This window comes from Oenanthe melanoleuca, chromosome 19, assembly GCF_029582105.1.
Source record: "Oenanthe melanoleuca isolate GR-GAL-2019-014 chromosome 19, OMel1.0, whole genome shotgun sequence".
NCBI classification, from domain to species: Eukaryota; Metazoa; Chordata; class Aves; order Passeriformes; family Muscicapidae; genus Oenanthe; species Oenanthe melanoleuca.
In genome coordinates this window covers 5,937,978-5,964,658 of record NC_079352.1, presented here as the reverse complement: position 1 = coordinate 5,964,658, position 26,681 = coordinate 5,937,978, and the positions used below count along the sequence as shown (strand labels likewise).

Here is a 26,681-nt window from a genome sequence, read left to right as displayed (position 1 = left end):
GGGAGGTGACAGCCTGCCCTAGGGCTGAGCCAGCACTGAGGAACTGCAAGAAGTGATGCTGATGGGGTGCACAGATACAGCCCCTGGACACCCAGTGTGGTGTGTGCTGCTCTCACCCCCCAGCCCGTGTCCCACCCTTCCCACTCCCCTTTCCACGCCCTGCATTGCTGCTCTCCCCACCCAGCTCAGAAGTCACAAGCCAACATCCCACCCTTGCAGCATCCTAGCTGTTTGCACAGTGCCAGGGAGGGCTGGATGCTGGGAGCAGAGCAGCACCTGGACCAACAGACCCCACAGAGAAGGCAGCAGCCAGCCAGGCTGTGTCTGTGGCCACCCTGTGACCTAAATACAGCAGCATCATGTCACTAAACAGCAGCAGGTGACCAACATCAGTGCAGGCCTGTTTTGGGCTCCTCCAGCAGCTGGGGCAAGCCAGTGCCTCTGTGGCAGGGGCTGGCCTCACCACAGCTCCCTTCTGGCACTGTATCCAGGGCACTCCCACCACCCAGCCCTCATTCCTGCCCTTGCATGCTGCCCCTGCCAGGAGTGAAGCACCAGGAGCCACACAACCCCCCCAGAGAGCAGGGTCCTCATCCAGCCCCTCTGCCACCACCTCTGCTCAGCTCTCCTCCTTCACCCCCCATTTTCCTTTGCTCCTCCTGTTCTTTGCTGCTTCTCCTGCCGCCCCTGCTTTCTCCTCCCCCTCCATCACACATCCTACTCCACATTTGCTCTCTCACTCCTTCTCACAGCTCTCTCCATAATGCATTTCCATAAAATACTTCCAACCCCATTTAATTTTTATTTTCCTTCCTGCCTCCTTCAGACAGCTTTGGGTCTCATGGACTCCAAAGAGGGAGAAAGAGGTACAAAAAAACCTCCCTTGACAGGCACGTGCCCCTTCCTCTCCACCTCTGGGCTCGTTCCTTTCTTAAATGTAGAGATCTGTGTTGAACATCTCCAGTTCCCACTTGGCTTATCCAAAGGGGGACACATGCTGTAGGTTTGGTGGTGGTTGGCACCCCTGTGCCATGGTTGGCAAACAACCTCTACAGCTACACCAGGCTGGATTCACACCTACCCCTGCAGAGTCCCAGGGCTGCTACACATGGATGGGATCCAGGCTCTCAGCTGGGATCTACAGGCTCTAGGAAGGTGAGGGGTGCCAGTGAGACATGAAGAGGAGAAATGAAAGCCCTACCCTGGAGGGGGCTCCACTCAGCAAGAGATGAGGTAATCCATCCCTTCCTGCCAGAGCATGTCCACCTGAGAGCGCTCCACTCCATCCCAGACTGAGGTGGAGAGAACAAATCATCTGCAATTTGACCTAGAAAGCCCTACATGACTCAGGAACCTGCTTATCTGGGAGATCCTTGTCATCCCATGACTCAGTCACGACAAGCATGGCTCACTGCAGAGTACACACAGAATTGATGCTCTTCTTAATGGTCCCTCAGCTCTCAGACTCATCCCACCAACACCTCAGAAGGTCCTGGTATGTGGACACTCCCTAAGAGGGTGCAGCAGGATCACAAGGGGAAGCTGGAGGAGTCTGACATGCAGAGAACAGATCTGTTCCAGCTTTAATTTTGTGTGGAAACAAGCTGACCTACCACAAGACCACACCTACTTTACCATGTTATTTTAGAGCCTGTCAGAGACGCTGCAGGCCAGGGGAGACATGTCCTGCTTCTCCCCTGGCTGGGATGAACACTGTCAGTCAAACCAGAAGAGCCAAGAGGGTGGGGGGGATAGAGACAAGAGGAAAAGAGGGGGGCAGAGAGATAAAGAGAAGATGGAAGCAAATACCAGAGTTTGAGCAAGAACTACCTTTCTTGGACACTTTCCTCCCCTCCTTAACTGAGCTGTGTTTTTTAGTGGCCTTATGGGTGCTGGCAGCTTGAGGCACACGGGTGAGGTGCACGGGCAGTCCGGCGGCTGACATCAGAATAGCTGTCATGCCTACAGTGGGTACGAGGTCAACATGCAGGAAGGAAACAATGGGGAAACACATTCATTAAAAAAAAACTTTAACCTTTCAAAGAAAATAAAAATAAAGTAAAATAAAATAAAACCCAAGCCTTTAGTTCTGAGGGCATAAAACGTCCAAGAGGTAACAGGGTTGGAGTCAGAACCAGGAGAGGATCTGGAGGTTTTCAGAGGGCAGGCAGCAAATTAAGGGAGGGAAATGTGGGCACATGTCTTGTCTATGACCCTCTGTGCTGGTGTGTAAAGAGGACCTTCCTCTTTGGGCTTTAGGGTTTCTCAGGCACCAAGTCTGCTGTGGTGTGGAGTTCTCCCTGGAAGCAGCCCTGAAGGATGAAGGGCATCACCCATAACCCCTAAAGGTCCTGCTCTGCTGCTCCCCCTAAAGCCACTTATTTCAACAGTGTCACACTGAAGCAATCCCCAGAGTGCAGCTGAGCTGCCTTCAAACACCAGGGCAAAGCTGCCCCACACAGCCCCCACTCACCCCAAGCCCTCTCCTCCCTCACACTCCCAGCAGCAATGCAATCCTCGTCCTCCCCCACCCCAGCCAGCTGTATATCCATGGGATGCAGTTTGAGAAAACTAATGAATCATTAAAAAGGACAGCCATTCCCTGAAGGTAAAATTGGCACACAGAAAGGTACAGGACTGATCATGCTGATCCAAGATGATGTTTGCCTATGAAATCCAGGCTGGTTACAAATCATAACATTTCCAAGGTACCATACAGCTCTCTCACATCTAAGAGAACACCTGCTTTTGCTTTCCCAAGAGCAACCTCCCACCTGCAACAGCCAGCACCAGAAATAAGAAAAAAAAAAATGCTTATAGCTGCAAACCAACAGCAGAAAACCTGAAAGCCAGCATTTCCCCAGAAATTCCCTCAGAGGGCAGACCTCACAAACCACATCCTAATGCTGCAGACATTCCTGCTCAGTAATGCATGACCAAAGCTGAGACTTCCAAGCACTTCATTTTTACAAGCCTCTATTCAGTCATATAGGAAAAGGAAGATTCCAGAGCACATTTGTTCAGGACAAAAATGAGGCACCTTGCCCACACATGACTGAAAGTTGAGTTATGATGGGAAGCATCAGCTTTGTGTGCAAGTGGTAAGACTATTTTTTGCCTCAAATATGCAACCAGTCAAGAACGTGTGTCCTGTGCCTACAAATCCCCTGTGCAAAGCCTGTGTCAGTGCCTCACAAGCAGAATTACTCCTACACAGTGCTGACCACAATTTGTACCTCCTTTTCCTAAGGTATGAGCACAAATATTCCAGAAGCTGTTCAACTCCTTTCTTGACAACCAAAGTCAAATGCTTTTAGTAAAACTTTCCCATTTAAGGGCCAAAAGACAGACAGGAAGGGTTTCACCAGAAAGGGAGTGGGACAGAGAGGGAGGAAGGAATTTCCCCAGGGTTACCCAAGAACTTTTAGAAGAGCTGGGCTGACCACAAGACCAAGCTGCCCAATGGATGGTGAAATGTACTTCCAAATGGAAATAGGTAACCAGGCAGCAATGGATCACCCTCAAAGGGAATCTAGATCTGAGATCTAGAGCTCTCCCAGTTCCCAGGAGCTGCAGAGCCAGAGGAGGACCTCCAAAGCATACAAAGACTGGGTTAGTACTCCTTGCTCTACTGGCAGCACCAGGCACAGCCAAGGAGAGCTCACCAGATCCAGAAATTTCACCAACAAAGTAATTCCCTTTAAGTCCTAACTAAAGGCCACAAGCCTATTGCAAGCTTTCAAGTCATCATCAAAGCCAGCAGTGCACTACTCCCACGAAGCCTTAAGGAAAAGCTTAAATGTCCCCAGAACAAGTGCTGCTTGTTTTTTTCATGAGTACAGCTGAGACCCAAAGCCCAGCAGCAGCACCAAAGCTGCCCCCTGCACCTTTCAGGTCCTTTCCCCTTCCAGCAGGGAACAGTCAGAGGTATTCCAAGAAGAACAGCAGCAATTCTGACTAGAGAGGCTGGAAGAATAATATTCTTGAGAGACAGGGAAGATCTCTCACCACAGCTGGGGAAATCATCTCAGTCTGACCCCACCGAGGCTGCACAATACTATTCCTAGAACTGGTGCAGAAAAGGAATAGAAAAGTTGTCTCTAAAAAAGCTGTTTCTAAGCAGTGCAATAGCACTGATGGCACAGACTGACATTTGAGAAGCGAGTCCAAAGACTAACAGGGATTATCACCACCCACGCACAGCTGTCTGATAGGCAAATGCAAAATTAATGTGTTCTTCTGAAGAGATCAATACTGTCTTGCTAACATTAGCAGGCAGAGCCCAGAAAAAAAAAACCAACAAAACCCCAGAAAACAGAAGCACAGGCTGAACAACTGGCTTCAGACTCTCAATGGCAGAGGGCAACAAAATTCAGACAAAGCAAAAAGCAGGAGCCACAGAACTTCAGGTGAGTTCAGCTATTCTGTAACACAGCCCCCCTTGTACCTGGAATAGCATGTCCAAAACTGCCTGCCAGCATCATGAATCATCACAAAACAAACAAACAAACAAAAAAAATCAAAAACCCACCATTTGTTCCACAAACTTCCTTTTGGTTTTTTGAGCTGCATACCCATTGTGGAACTCAAACTCCACACAGACATACAAGCACAGGGCAAAACGTGGGACCAGGAGAATTACCCCAACTCAAATGTTCTCCTATCTTGAACTGGTCAAGAAAAGGTGTAAGTGGGAAATTATCTTTCCCTGGCCAATTTTTAACCTTCTGCTGCCTTAGGAGCTACATGCAGTGAATCATCTTCTGTAGATTCAAGTCAAGAGATCATTCAAAAAGGTTCTGGTGTTACATTGTTCTCTCTGCCTCATGTCAACCCCCAGTAGTAATTCTGCCTTTAAAGTTCAAGTACAATATTGGAAATCTCAGCATTAACAATCCTCCCAAAAATTTGGTGACTTGTAGTCCCCAGGAAAGGACATCCTTGATCCAGGCCTTAGGTGGAAGTGTGTTTTCCTACAGACACACATCACATCTGCAGACTGAGTCTCCAATTCTCACAGTTGGTGCAGACACAACAATTTCAAGTCAGAACCTGTTCCAGGCATCTGTGGAGTTATGCCAGGAGCAAGTGTAGCCCTGGACCAGGATAAATTCTCACCTGAATACAAGTTGCAACATGACAAGCTTGCCCAGACCAAGACTGCTTTGGAAATGTTCCTGTGAGAGCTCCTGCTGCTCACTAGCTAGTCCAGGAGCTTGAAAAATATTATTTTATATGTTCACACATTCTGTTGGGCTCTGGGTTTCTTCCCTGAAAGGACTGCAGGAGGGAGGAGACAGAAAGCCTTGCAAAGAATCCTTTGGGATCTGATCTGATTCTATGTGTGCAATAACCAAATGCAGAACTGCCTTTTTTCTCTTGCTCAAAGCCTCTTATTTGGCCAGAAATACATCATTAGTGGCTCCTTGGGGTAAAACTATTTTCACTGGAGCTATGACAACATCCACCAACTTTTTTTTCAGCCTGCTCTGTAAATTAGGGACTTTTTGTAATATCCTGTGCAGAAGCTGAGCACAGGAAAAACACCCTGACATTATGTAATGAGTGTTGGCCACACAGTCACTCACACCCAGCCCAACACACTCCTCTGGCCACCAGCTCTGGTCACTGATTTGGATTTGCACAGGCCTCAGACTGGTACAGGGCACAGCTTACCTTCAGATAATGTGAGATCTCAGAACAGCATTGCTAACTTCTACAATTATATCCACCAGCAAAATCAGTATGGTTAGTTCATCCCCAAATGCCCCAGAGCTCCAGGAATCATGCAAACAAGAAACAAGCAGTTTTATTTAACAAAAAGCTCCTTTTCAGACTTCATCTCAAAGACAGTATTAGAAGGGCCTTTCTATGAGCACCTTTCCACCCCTCAGCCCCAAGGCACACCAGCTAAACTCCATTATTCCCAGGAAATGTTAGTCCAGCTGATCCTTAAACACCAACACTGTGGTTAAACAGTTTGCTTAGACCTGTTTGGCATTTCACTGTACTGATCAAATACTTGAGGGAAAAGAAAAAGCTTAAAAGACAAGTTTCCACATGCACTTTGAAGTATTAAAATAGCAGAAAGCAAGGAAAAAATTATACTTTTTTTGTACAAAGCTTGGTTTTAAAGTCAGCTTCATGATTTCTGGGATCCCAAGGGGTGCTTTCAGAAGATGTGGGGTTGACAGTGTTACAAAATCCCTTGCTCAAATCCCCAAACCCCCATCACACAAACAAAACCCAGCTCCTAATTCAGCCTCACAGGATTCCTCATCTCCTGTTTAGCCACCAGAACTTCCCTCTGCATCCAATAGATGCACCTGCAGCATTTCTCAACATCACCCATGAGACTGAGGGGTTGTATCTGTCCAGCTCCAAATCAGAGCCAAAGCTGCTGAGATGGCAGGGGGATGGAGCCCAAGACACATTCTCCAAATTAAAGCCTCCTTCATTCACATCTGAGACTTCTCTCCCCCTCACAATACTGTCCCCCCAGCCTTCTCCACTGATACTGTAGGAAGCAGTCATGCAGTGAGGACTGGAAGAATAAAAGGAGTGCAGCCTGTGTTAGATAATAACCTGAGTAATGAGTAACTTGCACACCACCAGCAGGATTTTAATTATGAACGAAATACCACTTCCCAGAAGTAGTCTTAAAAACAGAGAGCAGAGCATAGAGGGGGAGAAGGTGTCCCTAAAGACCCAGCCAATTAATATTTCAGCAAAACTTTTCCTTTTTACCAGAACTCCATTGCTTGCTTTTCACCAGAAATACCTCCAGAGATTTATTTTCCTTCCGCTCCCTAATTAACTTGTATTAATCTTTCCTCTGCTTCTATGTGGACTCAAATTCAGACTTCCCTCCTCCCCTGCACCTCTGAGGTGTGGCACACTTGGCAGAAGGCAGCACAGCACCCAAAGCTGTGTTGTGTGAATACCTAGATCTGAAGGAGACCCTGGCCTCAAGGAGCTGCTTCTGCACTTCCCTGCATCCCCATGTGCCTCTGGCTACCTCAGGGACAGGTAAAGAATATTAAAATGAGTAATTATCCCTTCTTTAACACCCCTAGACTGCAACAACAGAGATACCAATTACAAACTTCACCATTTTATTGTATTAAAAGGTGGCAAATGGCTTATTCCATTGGGAATTCCTGCAGCCTTTTCTATCTAAAGGTGGCACCACAAGGCACAAATGGATTGCACATACTCACCTACTGTACATGGAGGAGGAGATCACAGGTAACAACATTAACACAGCCTAGAATCATCAGGGGTCTTCAGCTCTGTGCTTTATTTACCTTTATGTGATTAAGTACCTAATTGCACAGCCAGTGCTAACAGCCAGGGCATGAGAGGCAGAGCTGTTACAAGCAAGGGGAGTTCTGCTCAGGTCACCCAGCCAGACAAGGTCTGAGCTTGACTTTGCACCTCGTTTCCACAGTGATTTGCTAAGGAGAAGACAGATGGGCTGCATGCTGTCAGAGGACACCTGTGTTAGTCTTCATGCAGTGCCAGTTTGGCTACAGACACGTGCAAGGCAGTTTTCATGATGGTGCCAGCATCAAATGAAGGGAAACATCAATCCTGGGGACCCTTTTCAGTCAGGGTAAAACCTGGCACTCAAGAAGAGACCAAACACCTTTACTGGAATAAAGTGGGAACTACTGTCTTGAAAAACAAGAATGTAATTGTCTTTGCTCACTCAGGAGCAAAGTTTGGTGTCCCAGGAGCTAATAACATCAAGAGACCATGCATGATGGACAAGAGACAGAGTAAGGAGAGAGTTAACAGACATTATGTAGTGTGTGAAACAGAGAAAACTCCAGAAAATACCAGATATCAGATATTTAGCACTCCTCTACCAGGTAATGATACAGTTTTGAGAGCACAGTTGGTACCAGCACAGGGACCTCTGCTCTGGGCACAGCACCCAAATCCCCCAGTACCACACCAGGCTCATTGGTTTGGCACTGGCTGAGCCAAAACACAGCAAAGGTGCCACTGGCTTTTGGTACAGCAGCACTTCCACAGGAAGCTAACAGCACAAATTGTCATTTTTAAGGCAATGCCATTTATACTTTAACAGGCAAATCTACTCTGAAAAGGAGCACTGAAAACTGGTGCTTTCATCCCTCCCAGACATACTGCTCAGTATATTCAGTACTGTGTTCACAGGTTTGGATAACAAGCAAACCTGTATTCTGCTGCACAATGCCTGATTCAACTTCTGTCTCCCCTTTCCCAAGATAAGGCATCACAATCCTCTTCAAGCTAAAGACCACTTGAGCTTTTTAAGTAAAATCACATTGTAAAAAATCATATTAAAAACCACACAAAATCTCACACCACTCTTCTTTGACTTTAAAATAGCAGAAAATAGAATCTAGCACTGAACTTGATTCACATGCCTTTTCCTTTGCTACTTGCTCATCCACATGTACAGAAAAAAATGAATAGCCGTGCCTCAAATAATCCCATTTTCTTATTTTGAAAGACTCAGGATGAGAAAAAACAGTTAATAAGGTTTGTCTATCCCATTCTCCCCCAAATCTGTCCTCTTTGCTTTTCTGGAAAGTCTTTGGGTCTAATACCTTAAATGCCAGCAACATTTCTGATTCTTTCCAAAAGTCAAAAATGGAAAGTAAGTGCTACAGAAAGGCAAACCTCTCATTCACCTAATCCTAAGGACTGAGTTAATAAAGCACAGGGGACTTCTTACCTGCCAGGGCCTGGCTCACTCTGCTGGGTTTGGCCATCTTGACAGGTAGGGTCTGGGCACTGGAGAGAAAAAAAGAGGTGACTTTAACAGCAAGGATGACAGGCAAACAAAACAGAGACAATTCAGCAATGCACTGCTCCCTCCTGAGTGCCAGGGCCCTGGATTTATTGACAGGGATGAATTGCTCAGATGAGCCCCATCTGGGACCCTCTTCCCTCTGGTTCAGCAGCTGTATTTAAGGAGCTGTGCCCTTACCAGAGCCCTCTCCTGGATTTACTTACCTGCAAAGGGGGGGGGCCTCAGAGCTATGCTGTATGTAGCTGCTTCCAGCCCCATCTTCTCCTAATTCATCCATCCCTCCTGCTCTGATACATCCCTGCTCTTGCCAGTCCCCCACAGAACTTCCTATGAGCAGCCAACCTGCACTACACAGCCAGAGGGATGTGGGGATGAGGGAGGAAAGGCTGAAGGAGACCCAGAAGAGCTTGGCCCATTTTCATTTGGAAATTAAGAGAATATGGACACCAAACATGCCTTTTAGGCTCCTCACCTACTTGTTTTGGCAGTGCTGGCACTGTACTTCAACTTTGGGATATATGGGCAGCCAGGGTTATGGCATTAGCTGGCTGTGGGGGTTAGGGAGGAAAGGAGAGCAGCAGCATCAACACTGATGAGGGGTCACTAGAGAAGAAAGCAAGCTGGATCCACATCAGCAGAGCAGGAACACTTGAAGTCCAAGTGCTGGCAGAGAAAAGCCACCCATGGACTCTGTCTCAGGTGGCCCATGTGCCTGGGATGGATGAGGCTCATGCACCTCAGCAGCAGTTAATACATGGTGCACTTAGACAACAGGCTCCAAGGGCTCCCCAAAATTACACAAACCTGGCCAGCTGCTCAGGAATGCAGAAACTAAGATGGTCAAGAGCCCAAATCTCACCCATTATTTAGGGGAAACCTTCTGTCCAGCTGGGATGCAAGAGCTGCCCTGTCCAAAATGGTACCACAGAAATCTCTCATTTCCATCTTAATAAAATCTTTGTTTGCATTTTCATTACAATGACCAGGGCTGAGAAGATTTTTGAGTGACACATGGCTGTTTTCCACCCCACCTCTCCCCTCTCCTACCTGTCACAGTTTGGAATAGGTTCCCACAGTGTGCTGGCATCCCTGAAGAACTCTGGGGAGCACCAAGGGATTGGTGCAGCCTGGACAAGTGAGATCAGCACCCCCAGAACCTTATAAAGCTCTCTGGACCACAAGGAATTCCCTCCTGCCTCTGTCAAGGTTGTGCTTTCCCTTCTGCTGCCCCAAATTTTGCAATGCCTTCAAATGATGCAATGGACAGTGCTGGCTACAATTCAAACCCACCAAGCACAGGGGAAATCTTCCCCCTGATTTCAAAGGGCTCTCAATCAGATGTCTTTATGACTCTCTTTCCTGATTCACCCTCTTCATCACAGCTCATTCTGAGGTATTTCTCTATTTCTTTATCTCATTCCTTTGCTTCATCTCTGCCCTCATGATCCTCTTCAGAAGATGGCAAGGAGCAGGACTCCTTGTTCTCTAGCTGCAAACATGAAAGATATTGGAGCACCAGGAACTTGAGAGAACTGCTCCCAAAAAATCAGAGACATTGGATCTTCCCTCATTTCCTCCTGAGAATCCAAGAAGACACCACAGAGCCTGGGCTCCCCCTCCACCCCAGCCTGTGACTGATACAGAATTTTTATTTTGTTGTCATGCCCTGAGATGAAGCAGCACCTTGGGCCCTTTCACTTCCCCATGGAAGGTAAAAATAATATAAAGCACAAAGCTGAAAGGGTGGGAACCCTTCCAACAAGCTGGAGCACAGTGATTACACCTGAGGCTGGAAAAAGCAAACCCAGAGCTGCCCTGGGAAGGGGATCACTGGTAACCATACCAATTTGAAAAGATGGCAGAGAAATCCTTCACTCTTCTTCCCTAATTGTGAGACTCAAATCCAAGTCATCCACAAGTTACAACCTGTATGAAGTTGTCCTGGTTTCAGCTGAGGTGGAGTTAATTTCCTTCCTTGTAGCTGGTACAGTGCTGTGCTCTGGATTTAGGATGAGAATAATGCTGATAACACAGGGATGTTTTAGTTGCTGCTGAGCACTGTTTACACTAAGTGAGGCCTTTTCTGCTCCTCACCCCACCCCAGCACTGAGGAGGCTGAGGGGCTCAAGAAGCTGAGAGGGGACACAGCTGGGACACCTGACCCCAAGTGACCCAAGGAATATTCCAGACCACAGGATGCCATGATCAGTAGTGAAACCAGGGGAGAAACTGATTAGGAGCTGCTGCTTGTGAATGGCTGGGCATTGGCCAGTGGGTGTGAGCAGTTGCTTAGTGCATCACTTGTTTTGTACATCTTAATTATCATCAGCGTTATTATTTTCCTTCCCTTCTCTGTCCTGTTACATTGTCTTTATTTTAACCCACAATTTTTACTTTTTTTCTTCCAATTGTCTCTCCTATTCCCCTGGGGGAGGATGGAGTGAGTTGAGGGGCTGTGTGGTGATACACTGTCTGCTGGATTAAACCTGAAGCGAGAAGAGTCCTTGAGATCTACAAAAAGAAACAGACAAGCACTTGATGCATTTGCAAGCAATCAAATTTGGGAAGCTGTGAGTGCAAATTACCATCCATGAGCCAGGAAACAGTCACTGATCAGCTGCACTCCTGGTGTAAAGGCAAAGTATGTCAGCTTTGGCTGCTGGAGGCTTTGAGCCAATTGATGTGATGATGGAGAAACCAAATACTTCTTATTTCACTAAATACACAGATCCATCAGCAGCATCTCAGCTGACAGTGCTGTGGGATGTGCTGACCCATCCACTCTGCACCGTGGGAGCAGGGCTGCCACACTCCCTGAGCTCTGTTACAACTGCAGAAAGCCCAAAGGCTGATGAAATCAAGGGAAATCCACACTGCTGAGATGGTCCCACAACCCTGCCTGGGCAGGTCTGCAGCCACAGTGTGTGGGAGGAAGTGCTACTGTGCCAAAAAAGGTGAGGAAATGCTACTCAGAGCCTACCCTGGGTCTGAAGTGGGGGTTTGGGGGGAGGAAGGGGATGAGGTAACAAGGAAGGATATTGTTATTGTAGTGTAACATGGACTGTGCATCCAACAGTGGAACAGCACAAGCTCTAGATATTCCAGCACCACCATACCAGTGCTGGCTTCTGGGGAGAGGTCCTGCTCATTTATTGAAAGCAGCTCAGTTAAGAGAAAAAATGATGTTTTGGGTAAGGGAGATCTGGGTAGCATCAGTGCAAGAGTGAGCACTGAGTGCAAAGCAGTCACTGCAGTGTGGAGAGATGAGAAGGAGCTGCTGAGACACCTGCTCCTGCTGCCCATGGAAATTTCTCACCAGGCAGTGCCTTTGACTCCTGGCCAAGTGTTCTTGCAGGTGCTTGCAACACCTGAAAGCCAACGCCTGAATTCTCTGAATGTGTCTTGGTATTGATTCCTCCCTCCTGGTCCGATTTTGTGCTGCTGTTCACTGCTGCTCCTGCTCTCCCACCTCTGTGTGCTGGATGTTCCTGAGTGTAAAAGGGATCACCAGGTTGTGAAGAAAAGGATGTAAAGTAAGACAATGCCCTCGGAGATTCAGCAAGAAGATCCTGGTAAGATTTCCCACCACTGGTTCCCAGGCAGCCTGCTACAGGAGGCAGAAGGGCAGACTGAGATTTCAGCATGACAAACCCACTAGTTTCTCCAGAATTTCAAGAATCTGCATCACCAGTGAGACAGCAAAGCACAAGCCCAGCAAGAAACTGTGTCAGCAGCCTGGAATCCAGGGCTGCTGCCACTTCAACACTGGGTGGCCAGGTTGGAGCCATCAGATGCCCCAGTGGAGCAGAACTGGGGAAGCCTGTAGGAACTCACCCTCTCCACCTGATATGGCCCTTTCTTCCTTCCTCTCCCCTCACACAACCAGCAGGCCACAGATTTCTTTATCAGACATCTTTGTAGCCCTCTTTTCCTCACAGATCAGGGCAGCATCCAGCCCTGCTTCACACTAAGTGCTACCACAACACCTTACAGTCCAAAGCCCTTCCCAGGGCCCACTGAGTGTCAGGTGACATCAATGACCCACCTGGTGGTAGCACCATGCTGGCTGAAAGGGCAGGACAAGTCACAGTGGGCACAGTGGCACCAGCACCAGGAGAGCTCCTCACCACCCAAAGAGCTCATGGGAATGCCTGTGGACAAAGCTGAAGGATACAAAGGTGGAGAGAAAATCCTACAAAGCACTGGCTCTGTGTTGTTCCCCATGGGAAATTCGGGCTGCAGCACCAGACCTTTCTTAAGAACATCCCAATTCTGTCAGCTTCTTTTTCCAGCTTCCAAGACCCCCATTCCCACTAGTTTTATACAAAATCCTGACCCCATGAGCTGCCTGCCTTATTTGTAGGCATAACCCAGACCAGCAGCCAAACCCATATAAGCTCAGAGAAGCCTGCAGAGCTACTGCAGGGATTTGCCTGGCTGGGACACTAATTAATATCCCTCAGAAGATTGCTTCCTGCAGCTTTACTGGCTCATATTACAAGCAGGGCACTCCTTACTGTGCTTCAGGAGTGCTTTACTCTGTAATTAGCACAGTGCAGAGAACAGGGGAGCTTTTGCCCTAGGGAATTGATGCTTTCCCATGTGGGGATTTGCCAGGGATCCTGGTTAACAGTGCTGAGATAAGGACACAGCCCTTGCCATGGCATACTTCATGTGCAGATTCCACTGCTGTGTGTGAGAGAGGGCAGATTCATTAACTGTGCTTAATCCATGAGAGGAAACTTAACACACCAAGAAGCAAAATAACTTGCCCACATGTATGCAATTCATTAGCAGCACAGCCAAGGATATTAGCATCTAGTTAAGCCTTGGCACTCCTTTCTGGGTTTTCCAGTGGTTTTGACCCTCTTGAGAGCAGGAGGAAATTAAAGTTCATTTGGCAGTGCTCTCACACCAGCATCCGCCCTCCATCAAGCAGGAAACACACTGAATCACCCTCACTCAGGGCACAGCAGCCTGGGCATGCCCCTTCTGGGGGCTACCCCTGCCTGCCTGCCAGAAATAGCTGTCACAGCCACACAGGGAATCAGGCAGCTTTCCAGGATGAACTGCACCTCATTCTCAGCCCTCCAGGAGAAAGGTGCTGCCATTTTTAGCTGTGTTTCCTAAAGAAACTGGGTGTAAACAACTGTACTGCCTTTCAGTCTCTCCCAACGAGTTTTTGAGCCCTTCTGCTAGTTGCAGCTCAGCCAGCTGTGCAAGTTTTGTGGAGTTGTGTAAAAGCAAGTAATCTGTCAGGGCTACTTTGGTGTCAAAGCTTGTGGGGGGAACACAACACAACCTTTAGAAGACACCAGAGGATCCACCATGGCCCAGAGCTCCCTTCCCTTGGGTCTCTGAGCACTAGCCAGCACAGGAATTGCACTTCATAGCAAAAAGAACACAGCCAGAAAACCATAGCAGGATAATTAATGCAGGATAATTAGCTAAAATGGTGAGACTATTAGGTGATATGGGGCATTGACTGCAAGGGAAGGGGAACTAACCACTTGTACTATGTCCGAGGGAGGAAGACAGGGAATCTAGTGCATAAAATAACCCAGGAATGCTCTGGTCTTAGGAATTAAATGAAACACATTGTTGGAGTTTGCTACTCAGGTTTCCCCTAATTCACAGAAATTAAAGGATTTTCTGCTGGAACATGGGTTTCGTGATCCTGAGACTGTAACTGCAGCCAGGAGCAATTACACCCACCCTGTGGCATTTCCGACTCAACCCCAGCACAGGGCTGATGGGGAAAAGCCATCCTGAGCTGTCAGCTGGGGATGAAGAAGTCCCTTTCACATATGGCACACTGCTGGAAGACACAGATTGCCCCCTGTGTGCACTTGCTGCTCTGGCAGGGATAAAAGAGAGTGACCCCAGCACAACCAATCCCAAAGGACTGCAGATCACACCCCAAAGGAACAGACAGCGGGGCTCACTGGGGGTGTGGGTTTTACACAAGTCTGGCAGCACTCACACACTCCCAGGTATCCAAAGAGCTGCCACCTGCCCTGTGTGCCATGTCCTACTGTCCCCAGCATAGATTTAACTGTACAATCCCTTCACACCCCCCAGAAAGGCTGGCTTGGTTAGGGATGAGGACACCAGCCACCTCACCCCCTCCACAACATGAACAGCTGAGCTGCAAAACAGTTTCAAACAGCCTGACCTCAACCAGCCATAGGCATCTCCTGGCCATCCCTCTCCTCTCAGTCAGCATTGCCTGGGTTATGGGCTCAGTCCATGGCCAGGAGCCTGTGGCAACCCTCTCCAAGCATCTCTCTCCCATCCTCTCTCCTTTCAGGACAGCCTTCCCCCCACCAGTAGCTCACAACGTACCCAGACCTCAACTGGCTTGTGGGGCAACTGCTGCAGCATTTGGCTCTTCCTTTTCAAACTCCCTACCCTCAGTCACTTTGCAAATCCTTTAGGGAAGGATGGAAGTTCCAGGCAGCCCAGTGGCCCCACGCACCCACCAGCAACTCCTGCGAGAGGGGGAATTTGGCAGCTTCTTCAGGAGACAGCAGGAGCCTTACTGGGGCTCCTGCAGGCAGTGCTGAGATCTGATTTTCAGCCCTACACGAAGATGACTGGAACAGAGAAGTGCTGTGGATGCTTAAGGCAACACAAAAAATCATCAGGTAGGAAAAAAGCACCAAAAAAAGAGCGTGAGAAAGAAGAACAGGATGTGAGAAGTCATTTCACTCCGATGACCCCAAAGAGGGAAAGTCCTGATACGACACAAAGAAAGACATCTCAAGATTCACAGTCTTGTTTAAAACACAAATGAGATTCAAAACAAACCTCAAACCTCTGTGCCTCGTGCAATTAGCAGAATGTGCTTCCAAAACACTGCTAGATCTCTTATCCCTGTACTTACTTGGACAGGTAAGTCAGCCCTGGCAAGTTCCCCTGTAATTTCTCAGGGGTTCAACAGCTGAATTATTCCCAGTGAAGTGAGTGTAAGGCTCTGCCACTTCCAGCCATTCACAAACAGAGGGAGCAGTCAGCCAGCCCTTGCTGGGTCACACTCAGTGCCAGCACTGCCACAGACAGCCCACACACACCCACACACCTCCGGCAACAAGGGCTGGAGCACAGGAGGAGTTAAGATCCTGAAAGTGGAATAACCAACTGTGGCTTGCCCCAGCAGCCCATGCCATGGAGAGGAGCCGGGCTGTCGGACCACAAGCCTCTGCTTTTCACTGAGCTGGCAGCAACCAAAAGGCCTGAAGAGAAGTGAAGCTCTTCCTCCCCCACCAGTAAGGTGCAAACACAACCCTCCTTTGGCTCTAGCTGATGGGAGCTGGAATCCTGGGCTGAGAGATGCACACTGATTCCAGCCCTGTCAGAGAAGAGCCACAGTGAAAATGGATCCAGTGGCACCTCTGCTCTTCATCACCACTTAGCCTGAAAACTAGCCTGGACATCTGATTCTGACAGAGAGTTCATGAGATCTCAGCCACATGCAGTGAGTCCTGTGGGCCCTCCTTGAAGGGGAAGAGCTTAGAATGCAGAGCAGTGTTCCACTCTACTGCCTAATTTGAATTAAATCAGTGTGTTTACAAGTCCCCATTTCTTTCACTGAGTCCCCCTCAAAGCTGCTTTTTAACCTAAACCAAAATACCACTGCTCACTATTAATTTTCTCAAACCTTCAGGATCTCAACCTGAGTGAATTCCCCTGTGGTTCAGGGAGACTGGTAGACAGGGACTATATTTCAAACGGGAAGAAAATAGGTAGAAAGAAGAGGGGAGGTCTTTTCATCCACTGTACAGAATATACAGGCACAAACCTCTCCCTCCTAGGCAGAAGACCCTTGTAAAGTCCTCTGGGACAGAGAGGCTCCTGGATAAGGCAGCACAGCAGATCTCTTGGACACACATATGGTATTTAAAGGTGAATTAGGATCTGTACCTGACTCCGTTAGATGCTGCCAGTGCTGGACTGAGACTCCCAGCCTGAGCCAAAACCAAGGTGCTCTGTGCATTGAGTCTTGGTGTTGACCTTGCTCCAGTCAAAGTGGGTTTGTTATAGGGCACGAAGCCGACGTTGGAAGAATTTACTGATGCTGTCCTCCCGGGAACCTGATGAGTAGTGGAAGAGTTGGGCAAGTTTGTCATGGAGTGACGGTAACGTGTGGTGATGGGACCAGTCCCACTGTTGGGCCAGCACTGCTGGCAAGAACATCCCACCCCTGTGTGAAGGGGTGTGGTGGAGGTGGTCACCGGGTACGGGGAGTCCAAACGTCTCTGAACGCTGCGGCGGAACCTCGAGGTCTTGTTGGTCTGCACTTGAGCCACAAAGTCAACTTCGTAGTTGTAGCCCAAGGCCCCCAGATCCACTCGCTGGTGGTTGGTGGCACGGGCTTGCTCCAGGAACACGCAGACGCTCATCTCGTACGGGGACCACCCGCCCTCGTCGTTCTGCCACTCCCAGACCACGCCCTGCCCGGCAGCAGAGTCCCCGGGGAAGACGTGTCTGCGGACAGCCCGCATCGTCCCTGTGTGCGAGAGGAGGGGAGAATCAATACATCCACTTAGTGAGCAGAGCACTCACTAAGAGGGGCCTTGTCCCAGGGATTTGTTTCTGAACAGATCCGTGCTGCCTGCATGGGGGTGGTCTTTCTCATTCTCCCTCAAGAGGGGCACTAAAAGAGCTTCTCTTCCCAACAGGGCTGAGTTTGCTCATGAAGCTTAGAAAAACACAGCATCCCTGAGATCCCTGTCCCCCTGCCAAATCTGATTGTGAGCTGGCAGCAGGTTCAAAAGCTGCTAGAAGGAAGGGTGGGAAAGGAGGGAAGGAGAGAGGATGCAGACGCAGACACACCCAAGCACAAAGGCACAGTGATCACATATGCCTCCCTGACGTTAAAAGGAAAAAAAAGTAAAAAGAAAAAAAAAATCAGGCTGAGGCACAGATCTGGTTAAAAAAAAAACAACACAACTCCCACAGCCTTGACAACAGAGTAACTATAGAGACAAGACACCATCGGGAAATGCTTTGTAGGAGCACTTAAGGGGCTGAACACCTACTTTGCTACACAAGGGTCGGGGCAATTTCGGTCTTGGGAGAGTGGGCTAGTTCCACAAGTCCCACAAGTGTCAAGGACAAGGACTCTGGAGAAGGGCAAACTTCTGCAGGCTCCTGACTGCTGGGAGAGATAGCAAGACTAGAGGGGGAAGACAATGAAGTAACTTGAAAACTGAAGAGAGCAGCTGTTCAGACAAAGGGAGAGAAATGGAAGGAGACTCACTACTCCTGCAAGGTCACTCGACAGCGACAGCTGGAGCTCGAGCCCCCTGGAAGCCTGGCTTTCCAGGATGACTTCACTCCTGGGTACTTTATCCCCTACTTCAAAAAAGCAGCAGCCTAATGAGAGGGAAGGAAGCCACCCAACAGGACAGAGGATCTGAAACCTTTGAAAAATGGGTTCTTGCAACAGGGTCAAAACTGCTGCTGCTGGAAAAACCCTCAGCAGCATTCCACACAGAAAAACAGGAACAGAAAAAGCTGTGGGGAAAGCAAGTCTGGGGATCTAGGAAGGTGAGGGTGAACAGGGGTGCAGCAAGTTGTTACAACACAGGAGGAACTCAAAGAAGAGCACCAAGAGAAAAAAAAAACATAAAGACTCTAAAGAGGTCAGGAGAATTATGGCACTATGCTCCAGGACCCCAGGTGAAAACTGGCACCCACACCCAAAGCCTGAGGAGAACTGCCCCAGGATATCACTGGAGACTGTGGGGCACAGGCAATCCAGGCAAGCTTCACACCCAACAAGCACATCCCAAGAAAGAGGGAGGACAGCCCACGTGGGACTCCACACTGCCAAAATCCAACTGCTGCTGTGTTCAGCCTCTGCCTGCCTGCATGCTGACATGAGGATCATGCTGCTGTTATTATACCCAATAATTGTGAAAACTGTGTTTCCTTATCCTGGCACTGCTGAAGCTCCAGAGCTGACACAAGGGCTAAGGCTGTCTCAAAGGCAGAATGTGCCAGAACAAGGAATACCAGGACTTGTGTTTCTGCTCCAGAGCAGCACCAAGCATCCTGCTTATTGCAGAGCAGGACTCTCCAGTGACACCAGCCAACAAATAACATCTCATCAACACACTTAAAACACTACTAGCAGCCAGTCAAACACAGCAGCCTCCCCAATAGCTCAACCACAGAGCTCAGGATTCCTGTGGGACCAGACCTTCCTCTGGCAGAAAGTATCAGCAGAACCAGGATGACTTTTCCAGCCTGGAATTGATGTCTTAGTGGAAAAGCAGACTAAACAGCCAAAAACAAACTAGCAATGACTGCTTGTATCCAGCAAGTCCTGCCAAGTTTCAGAAACATAAACGCTCAAAAGGTGGATAACTTCAGGAATGAACTCCTGAGCAGTAGGACGAGGGATAGGACAGGACTGGGAATGAGATGGGTGAGACATGCATTACATTTAAAAATGAGTGCAGGGGACCTGCTCCCACAGAAAGGGGGCTACCACAAGTAAGGCAAGGCATCCAGTGGGACACATCTCAGGAGATGAGCAAGGCTTCCCCTGCTCCATTAGCAGCTCAGAAGCTAAAAGCAGCACAAAGAGCAGTGCAGAACTTGCAAGTAACTTGTGTTTTTAACACCCTCAAACAGCAGTAAAAAAAAATATTTTTTTAGGAGTCAACAAGACCAATGCCATGCACTTGGAAAACATCCCCCTTCCCCCGGGCTGGCAGGGAAACTGGCATTCCTCTCTGGGGTGGGCAAACAGCTGTGGTGAGAGGACAACTCCTGCTGCTCCCCTGCACTCACTCCCAGCTAATCTGCCTTGAGCAGCAGCTGAAGCCCACAGCTAATCCTGCCCACAAGATCCCCCCACACAGCTGTCATTCCCTGCTGCTGGGGACGCTGCTCCCGTTAACACTGGCTTCCTGTTATTCTCCCTGGCTTCCTTTGAAGAGCCTATTTATCTGTCTAATAGCTAATGAGCAGAATACAACAGCCTATTTTTTGCACTGTTTAAAGATTTTTCATGGGGATGTTTCCTGCAGAGATTCTTTTCTCCAGCACATGACAAAGTTCAGCTGGCGGCTCGCTCAGAAAGGTTCACGTTTAAGGCAGAGCCTTGCAGAGAGAAAAAGCTTTGCTTAGAACTGGGCCATGGAAAGGGGATATGAGAGCTTCTCCAACAGTCACGTTGCAGAGCACACAGGTATTTGTGGAGAGAGGTTCAGAGCATTGGCCACTCTGATTAGCATCCCTTTGGATCAATGGGAAACACTGCAGGAGAGCTGTGGAGCAGAATCAGCCTTTTTGTTATTAACAACTCAAGGAAAGATGAGATCATACCACCCAACATCATTTCCAGAATTGAACTGGACTGTCCCCCAGAGATGAACAGCTCCAAACCACCCTGCAATGGACAATATTCACTAGATGTTTTGAGATCTTTCACAAGGGTCTAAAGAGATACAAACCTTCTAAGGACAGAGAGAGGACAGAGAATGTCCCATTCACGAAACTGGGACACATTTCACCCTCCCACAGGCTCTCTGCTCACTTTCACCTGACAGCTCAGGATTGCTGTCCATAGGTTGGAGTGCTGGCTGAAAGGCTCCTTCACAAGTCTGGCATGAAAAAGCCAGGAAAGAAACAGCTGCTGGTGCCAGCTCTGGTGGTCCATGCTGTACCACTCAAAGCCACAGCCTCAGCTGGCCTTCCAGATGTCTGAACAGGCCAAGCTGAGCACAGCTGCCAAGGCATCCAGCTTAGAAAGCTCCTCACCTCACCCAGGACACTACTAGATAAACTTAGCCTAAGGTCACCAAGCCAGAATTAAAAAAACGGATGCAGCTGTGATGACCACTCACATTTGCTCCAACCACTTCCCTTTCCTGCCGGAATTGGCCGATCATGCAGTTGATTCAAAAATATTGCTCATTTACTGTTTCAACTGGCAAGAAACCAGCACATGCCCCTCTCTAAAGCTTGGGATGATGCCCAACTGCATCCTGGAGTGATGGGAGAGACATTGGCAAAGGGGAAACTGATGGATGGAAAGTTTTCCAAATCAGCCATTTATTTGGGGTGTGTAATTTGGGATCTCCCTGGATTTTCCAGGGATGAAGTGCATGCATTCCATCCTTGCCCCTTTTCTAAGCTCCAGCTGCTCAGCACATCTGCAGCAAAAGAGGGCAGGAAACATCTCCGCAAATTCTGAACTGCTACTCCCAGTGACCCCAGGAGAGAGGAGAATGGAAATCAGGTCTCAATTCTGCTGTTAAGCCCATCCTGCCCTTTCTCCCAGGTTCATACAGCACAAGTGGAGGGAATATTCTGCTGCAGCGTTTTGGTGTCGTGCGGGGGCTGCAGGCACTCGCAAGCAGCTTGAGCAGGGCTGCATGCCAAGGTAAAGCAGCTGGTACTCCAGCTCCAGAGGGAGCAAGGGATTCAAGCAGGAGGGTTGGAATCGTAAAAAGGCCTTTTTTACGCAAGTGATCTTGCATAGATGGGGGGAGGGGGAGGGAGGGGAGGTTTCCAGCTCTGAGAGCTCTGGCTCACAGGCTGGGAGCTCCAGGGGTCCCATGATGATGCTCCTGAAGAGATCACAGCTGTCTGCCTGCACCCAGCTCCACAGATTTTTCCACAGTGGGCAGCAGATGTGCTCACAGAGCTTAGCCCAGCATGGCAGCAAACAGCAGAGCTTTGCAGGGTTCTTCCACACAGAACCAGGCCCTGCTTATCCCCAAGCACACCAGCAGAGCAGGGGAAGCTCCCTTACCTGTATCCTGCCGGAACTGTGTCAAGCTGGGAATGTCGATGACGTAGGGAGCCAGGGCGGGATCCACGTGCCCCAAAGGGATGCTGCTGAGCAGCCCCGAGCCTGAGCGCCGGCCCTTCTGCTGAGAGGCCTGGATCACCTGCTCGATGTAGCTGCACACATTGCCTCGGTACGGCCTCCACCTGCCAAACTCATCCTGCCACTCCCACACTGCCACCGCCGTGGAGCTGCTGCTGTGGCCCGGGGCAGAGGCGGGCGGTCCGGCTGAGCCGCTCCCCGCTCCCTGAGCTGCTGCCATGTTCCTCCCTGAGCTCTGGCACGCTGCGAGGAGAAGTGGCAACTGTGCTGGCTTTACATCATTTTCTCCTGGGGACCTACAGCAAGAAACAGAGAGTACAAGGAGCTGAGAATGTGTCCCGAATCCTCCCACCCTGCATTCACATCACACAAATCATCTGAGAGGGAAACAAGCTTGGACTTCTACAGAGGATGTTCACTATGGATTTAACAGACTCCAGAGAAGCAGAATGGCCTCAAAACCCTCTGGCTGAGGTGAGAGAGGTACCACCACTCACTCCCTGCCAGTGCTGGCAACTTCTTCTAACTGAGAGCAAACACTCTTCAAGGAGACTCTGCTTCCTACGGTTTGTGCCACCAAACACCACCTGAGCCTCCACAGATCTGTACAAACCATCCCTGAGCCACTGCTGATCGGTGTCAGGCAGACATTGTAAGCCTTGGCATGAGTTCAGACAGACATTCACTAGCCAGCAGTGTGCCAAGGCAAGCTGCCATTCTGCCCCTTCCCCATGCTCAGCACTGCTCCTGGCAGCATTACACTGAGCGCCCCAATATGAGCTGCCAAATGCTGGCCAAACACTCATTCACAGAAATGACTGAGTTACACAAGTGGCTCCCAAACTCTTCACACTGATCAGAGCTCCAGGGCTACATCATCAGCTCCATTCTGGCTTCTGATTGCTTAGCTCTGGCCCAGGATCAGTCCTGTGACTCCTTGCAAATCACAGTACACACACTTCTTGAGTTGAGTGTGATCCCAGCAAAAAATAGATGGCAAGGAGTACAAGAGAACGAGGAGGAACACAGGGCACGATCAACTGCCTGTGCTGAGGCCACTGATTTAGTAGGTACTCAAGATCAAAGCACACCTATTTGCAGCTTCTCAGGTTGGAAAACAAGGAACATCTTGAAACAAGGGACAATCAGCATCAGACTCAAGTCCTTAAGAGATGATCTGGAGAAGAATAGAGAAAGGATAGGAGCCCAAAGACACAAAGGACGGTGCATAAATTCCAACACGGAGAGATCATCACTCTCAGCCCCCAAGGGATGTAAAAAGAGCAAATCCAAAGGCATCACATGATCACCGACAGACACCAGAGGTCTGATATTTGACATTCCTTGTCTGTTGTGTCATTCCAAGGAATCCTGACCAAACCATCTGCACACACATCTGTCCAAATGCTGGACAACCACTTGGAGATCCCTACGTTGGTGCTCGTGTGTAGGCGGGTTTGGCTGTGAATGACTGAAACTCATTTTGTTTTAAAATAAATTCGCCTTCTCCCTTCTGAGGTCTCACGTCATTGATTGCTCGCTTAACTCCCATCAGTCAGCAGGGAGCCGTGAGCTTCCTTCCCATCCAATGGAAAAGTTCAAGTCTCCCAAGAGGCAGAGCAGCAGTGGGTGGCTTCCACTGGAGAATGCCATCTGCACAGAGAATGACATCCGTGCCGGATGGGGGAAGATCCCACGCTCCGTGGAGCGTCCCATCCATCATGCCCGTGTGGCTTGATAGCTTAAAAAAGACAGAGAAGGAGAGCTAGCACAGAACAGACACACCCACACGTCTGCATTTGTAAGAAGAAGGCAACAGTTTCTCCAGGAATTCAGTGTAAATTAGTTTGTGAGCTGCTCTGAGATTTTTACACAACACCCCCAGCTCAACTGGTCTCGGTGACAAACAGCTCCGGAACACCACGACCCCACCCTGGTCTCTGCTATTCATTTTTTCCTTGTAATCCATTCTTGCCTAACATACCAAAGACAGTTATTTTACTGCTCAAAACAGCAAATTAAGACTTAAGGTATCAAATCCAACACCTGCCTCTGCCACTTCTTTTTACGGCTGGTTTCACACCAACACTTTTCCAGCTCAAGGACCACCAGCAAGGTCCGTGCTCGACTCAGAACAAAAGCCGGCCTGTGGCATTTTCTGTCCCACTCACCTGCACTAGTGCTCTGATCCCCAAATACAGAACCAACCCCTTTTTTCCCCCCAAAGTTGTTACCAAACATTCATCTGCAGCCACACGCAGAGCAGAGAGTCAGCGATTCGTTTTCCTTCCTTTCTGAAACAGCAGCAGGAAATGCAAACAAGCGGCCACCGCAGCAGAAAAGCCACCTCCTTCCCGTGCCACCTCACACTCGCTGGGGTAACAGCTGGGTGACAACAGCCTGTCCCTCAGGCCGGGGTGGCAGCGATGCTGTGAATCCTGCAGACCACACCTGAAGGTACCCGGGCTGGCTGCACGTGAGAGTCGCGTGCTCCAACATCCACTTCCCCATCAGAGTGGAAAAATATTTCCTGCGCTGGGACTGCTGCTCCAAAGGAGGAGCGAGGGGCGTATTTCAGCCTCCTGCCAGTTCTTGCTGAAAGCTGCTGGAGCCAGCAGCTGTTTGCATGGATTGGGAAGCCAGGAATGCGGGAGAGCATCAGTAAACCAGAATTACACAAGTCCTGGAGTTATGGCCAATGAGAAAGAAAAGGCCTAAAGTTGCAATTCCTGACTCCTCTTTCAGAATTCAGCAGCACACAAATATTAAAAGCTGAGCAGTTCAATACTGGAGCTGCTTGTACAGTGTTCAGCATTACACCACAGCAGAAAGGGTTTGGGGAAGAGTGGGATGTGGTTTGGGATGTGTTACACATCCCAGCTCACGTCTTTACTCAAATCCCATGGACTTGAACGCTTCACCTCACGCTTTAAAAATACCTTAAAAAGCTGAAATTCACATCAACCCTAAAAGCCTCTTATTCACCAAACAGTAGTGGCTCCAGTCAGAAATCCTCTGGGCCACCCTTCCTCCAGTGAACCCTGACTAATTCAAGTGCAGACTTAAATATTCCAGCCAGATGCCCTTCACTTTGAAGGTATTTGGTAACATAGGCTCAGACCTTGAGTTTGGATTTGTTTGGTTGGAACTTCATGCCCAGCACAATCTCTGAAACATCTGTCCACATGGTTTTAATTGGTGACTTGGACAGAAAAAAAACTGAGTGCATTTTAGATGTGTTTTCCAACAATTTTACTCCCTGCTCCTCAAACTCCAGCAAATGGTGGTGAAAAGGCTGGAGAATATGAATTAAAGCCTTTGAAAGCTGTGTTTAATTCTCTGTTCTACTTCCAGAAAGCAGAATTTTCTTTCGCTTTAAATGCAGGATCTTAAAATTCATGGCTCTGAGATGATTTCTAAAAATGCCAACTCCTTTTTTAAGTTTCTGAACTTGAATTGCCAGCGCTGATAAAAGTTTTCATGAAATGCAAGCTTGTACCTGGAAAAGAAAAAGAGCCTTGGGAGCCCTTGAGCTGGGCTGAATTAAAAATAAAACTCACCAGATTGGTAAAATAGAGACTTTTCAGCAGGTTATTCAGAAAAGAAAGTGCCCAGGAGGGATTGTTAAGCATCAAGACACCACTTTGAGAGACAGGACTGGAAGGGCAACACAGACCCCATGGGAAGAGATTACACAGGGATTAGGAGAGCACACAAAGCACAGGGCGGTCACAGGGCTGCAGTAAAGCGTGACCGTGTGCAGGGGGCACGACTGGAGCAGCACCACAGGTGCTCTGAGCCCTCCCCTGACCCCAAAACACCCAGCCAGGGCCCCCACACTAGCTGAGCTGCACTTCTGGGCACAGCAAAACCCGATGCAACAGGGTTGGATGCTGTTGCCAGGTTATTCATACCCAAATACACTTTTCCTTACACAAGCACTCAGCACCGATTAGCACTAACTAAAGAGAAAGAACACAGCTCGGCAGTAGAGAAGGGTCACAGTAGTAACTCCAAGCACGCAGATCCATCCCAGTCCTGCCCTCTCCCAGCCTCTGCTGATCCTCACGGCACAAGGTGGCTGGGTTGACGGCCGAAACAACAAGAAACAAACGCGGCTGCTCCAAACCTGGACTTCTTCCATTCAAAACAAGCTCTTAAGCGAGTTCCCCTCCGAGGGGGAAAATAGAGACGGCAACTGAGGCGGAACAAAGCGTTTGCCTATCAGTCAAGTCGAGGGCTGGTTTCGGGCACGGGTGATTAGAAAAACTGAGGCAGGTACACCCAGACACAGGATCCCACCTGGACACGGGATCTCAGCACACTTTGAGTCCAACCCGACCACTCCCGGGTCCTTCTGAGCACCCAGGCGGGTTATTTATTAGCGGGGAGATCACTGACTTGTGAGGTGAGAAGCGGGCACGATCTGCAGGGCCCCTCCAGCTTCCCCAAAGGCTTCGGCTGGCGGCAGGAGCTCCTGGAGCTCCGGGACGGCCAAGCCGGTCCCGCCTGAGGTCCCCCACCCTTCAGGGAGCTCCCCCGGGCCTGGGCAGCACCGCCACCCACCGCAGCCGCCTGTGGGCTCCCCCCGGTACCACCGACACCCCCGTGCCCCACGGGTGCCCGGGCGGCTCCGACCGCCCCGGGAGCTGCGGAGGGGCCGGGGCCTTGTGCGAAGGGAGCAGCGCCCGTGTCCCCAGGCAGACGGGACGCCAAGCAGGTCGGCCCGAAGCGGACGCAACGGCCCGGGCAGTCCCTCACGAACGGCACAGGGAACCGGGTAGCGGAGGTGCCCGACCGGGGGTGCCCGTCCTGCGAAGCCCAGCCCAGCTGAACCCACCCGCCGTCCCGGCGCCGCTGTGCCCCGGTGCCGTCACCCCTCACCCTTCGCAGGGCCCGGCGCTGCCGCTCCCGGCCCGCCGCCACGGAACCTCCGCGCGTGCGCACGCCGGGCCGCGGCGGGGCCAGGAGGGGCGGGGCCAGGGGCGGGGCCAAGGGGGAGGGAAGGACGTGATTGGTGGAGGC

The 26,681-nt window shown here is 49.6% G+C and overlaps 2 protein-coding genes across 8 annotated transcripts in view; one reads left to right on the top strand and one right to left on the bottom strand.

The window, feature by feature from the left end:
- DTX2 (deltex E3 ubiquitin ligase 2) overlaps positions 1 to 26,629 on the bottom strand; it is a 34,259-nt gene extending 7,630 nt beyond the window's left edge. The window contains exons 1-5 of one of the 6 annotated variants that reach the window (XM_056506906.1): positions 26,541 to 26,629; positions 21,579 to 21,952; positions 16,730 to 17,315; positions 8,729 to 8,787; positions 1,831 to 1,962 (exon numbers count right to left, since the gene is read on the bottom strand). In XM_056506906.1, coding sequence (XP_056362881.1) covers positions 1,831 to 1,962; positions 8,729 to 8,787; positions 16,730 to 17,315; positions 21,579 to 21,876 — 1,075 coding nt within the window. In that variant the 5' untranslated portion in view covers positions 21,877 to 21,952; positions 26,541 to 26,629. Of the gene's footprint in view, positions 1 to 1,830; positions 1,963 to 8,728; positions 8,788 to 16,729; positions 17,316 to 21,578; positions 21,953 to 23,890; positions 24,160 to 26,496 lie in introns of those variants that run through there. The other 5 variants (XM_056506907.1, XM_056506905.1, XM_056506909.1 and 2 more) reach the window with 5 other exon arrangements.
- The window catches only part of SH2B2 (SH2B adaptor protein 2), a 241,493-nt gene that overhangs the window by 102,953 nt on the left and 111,859 nt on the right, over positions 1 to 26,681 (top strand). The gene's annotated exons all lie outside the window — the stretch shown is intronic.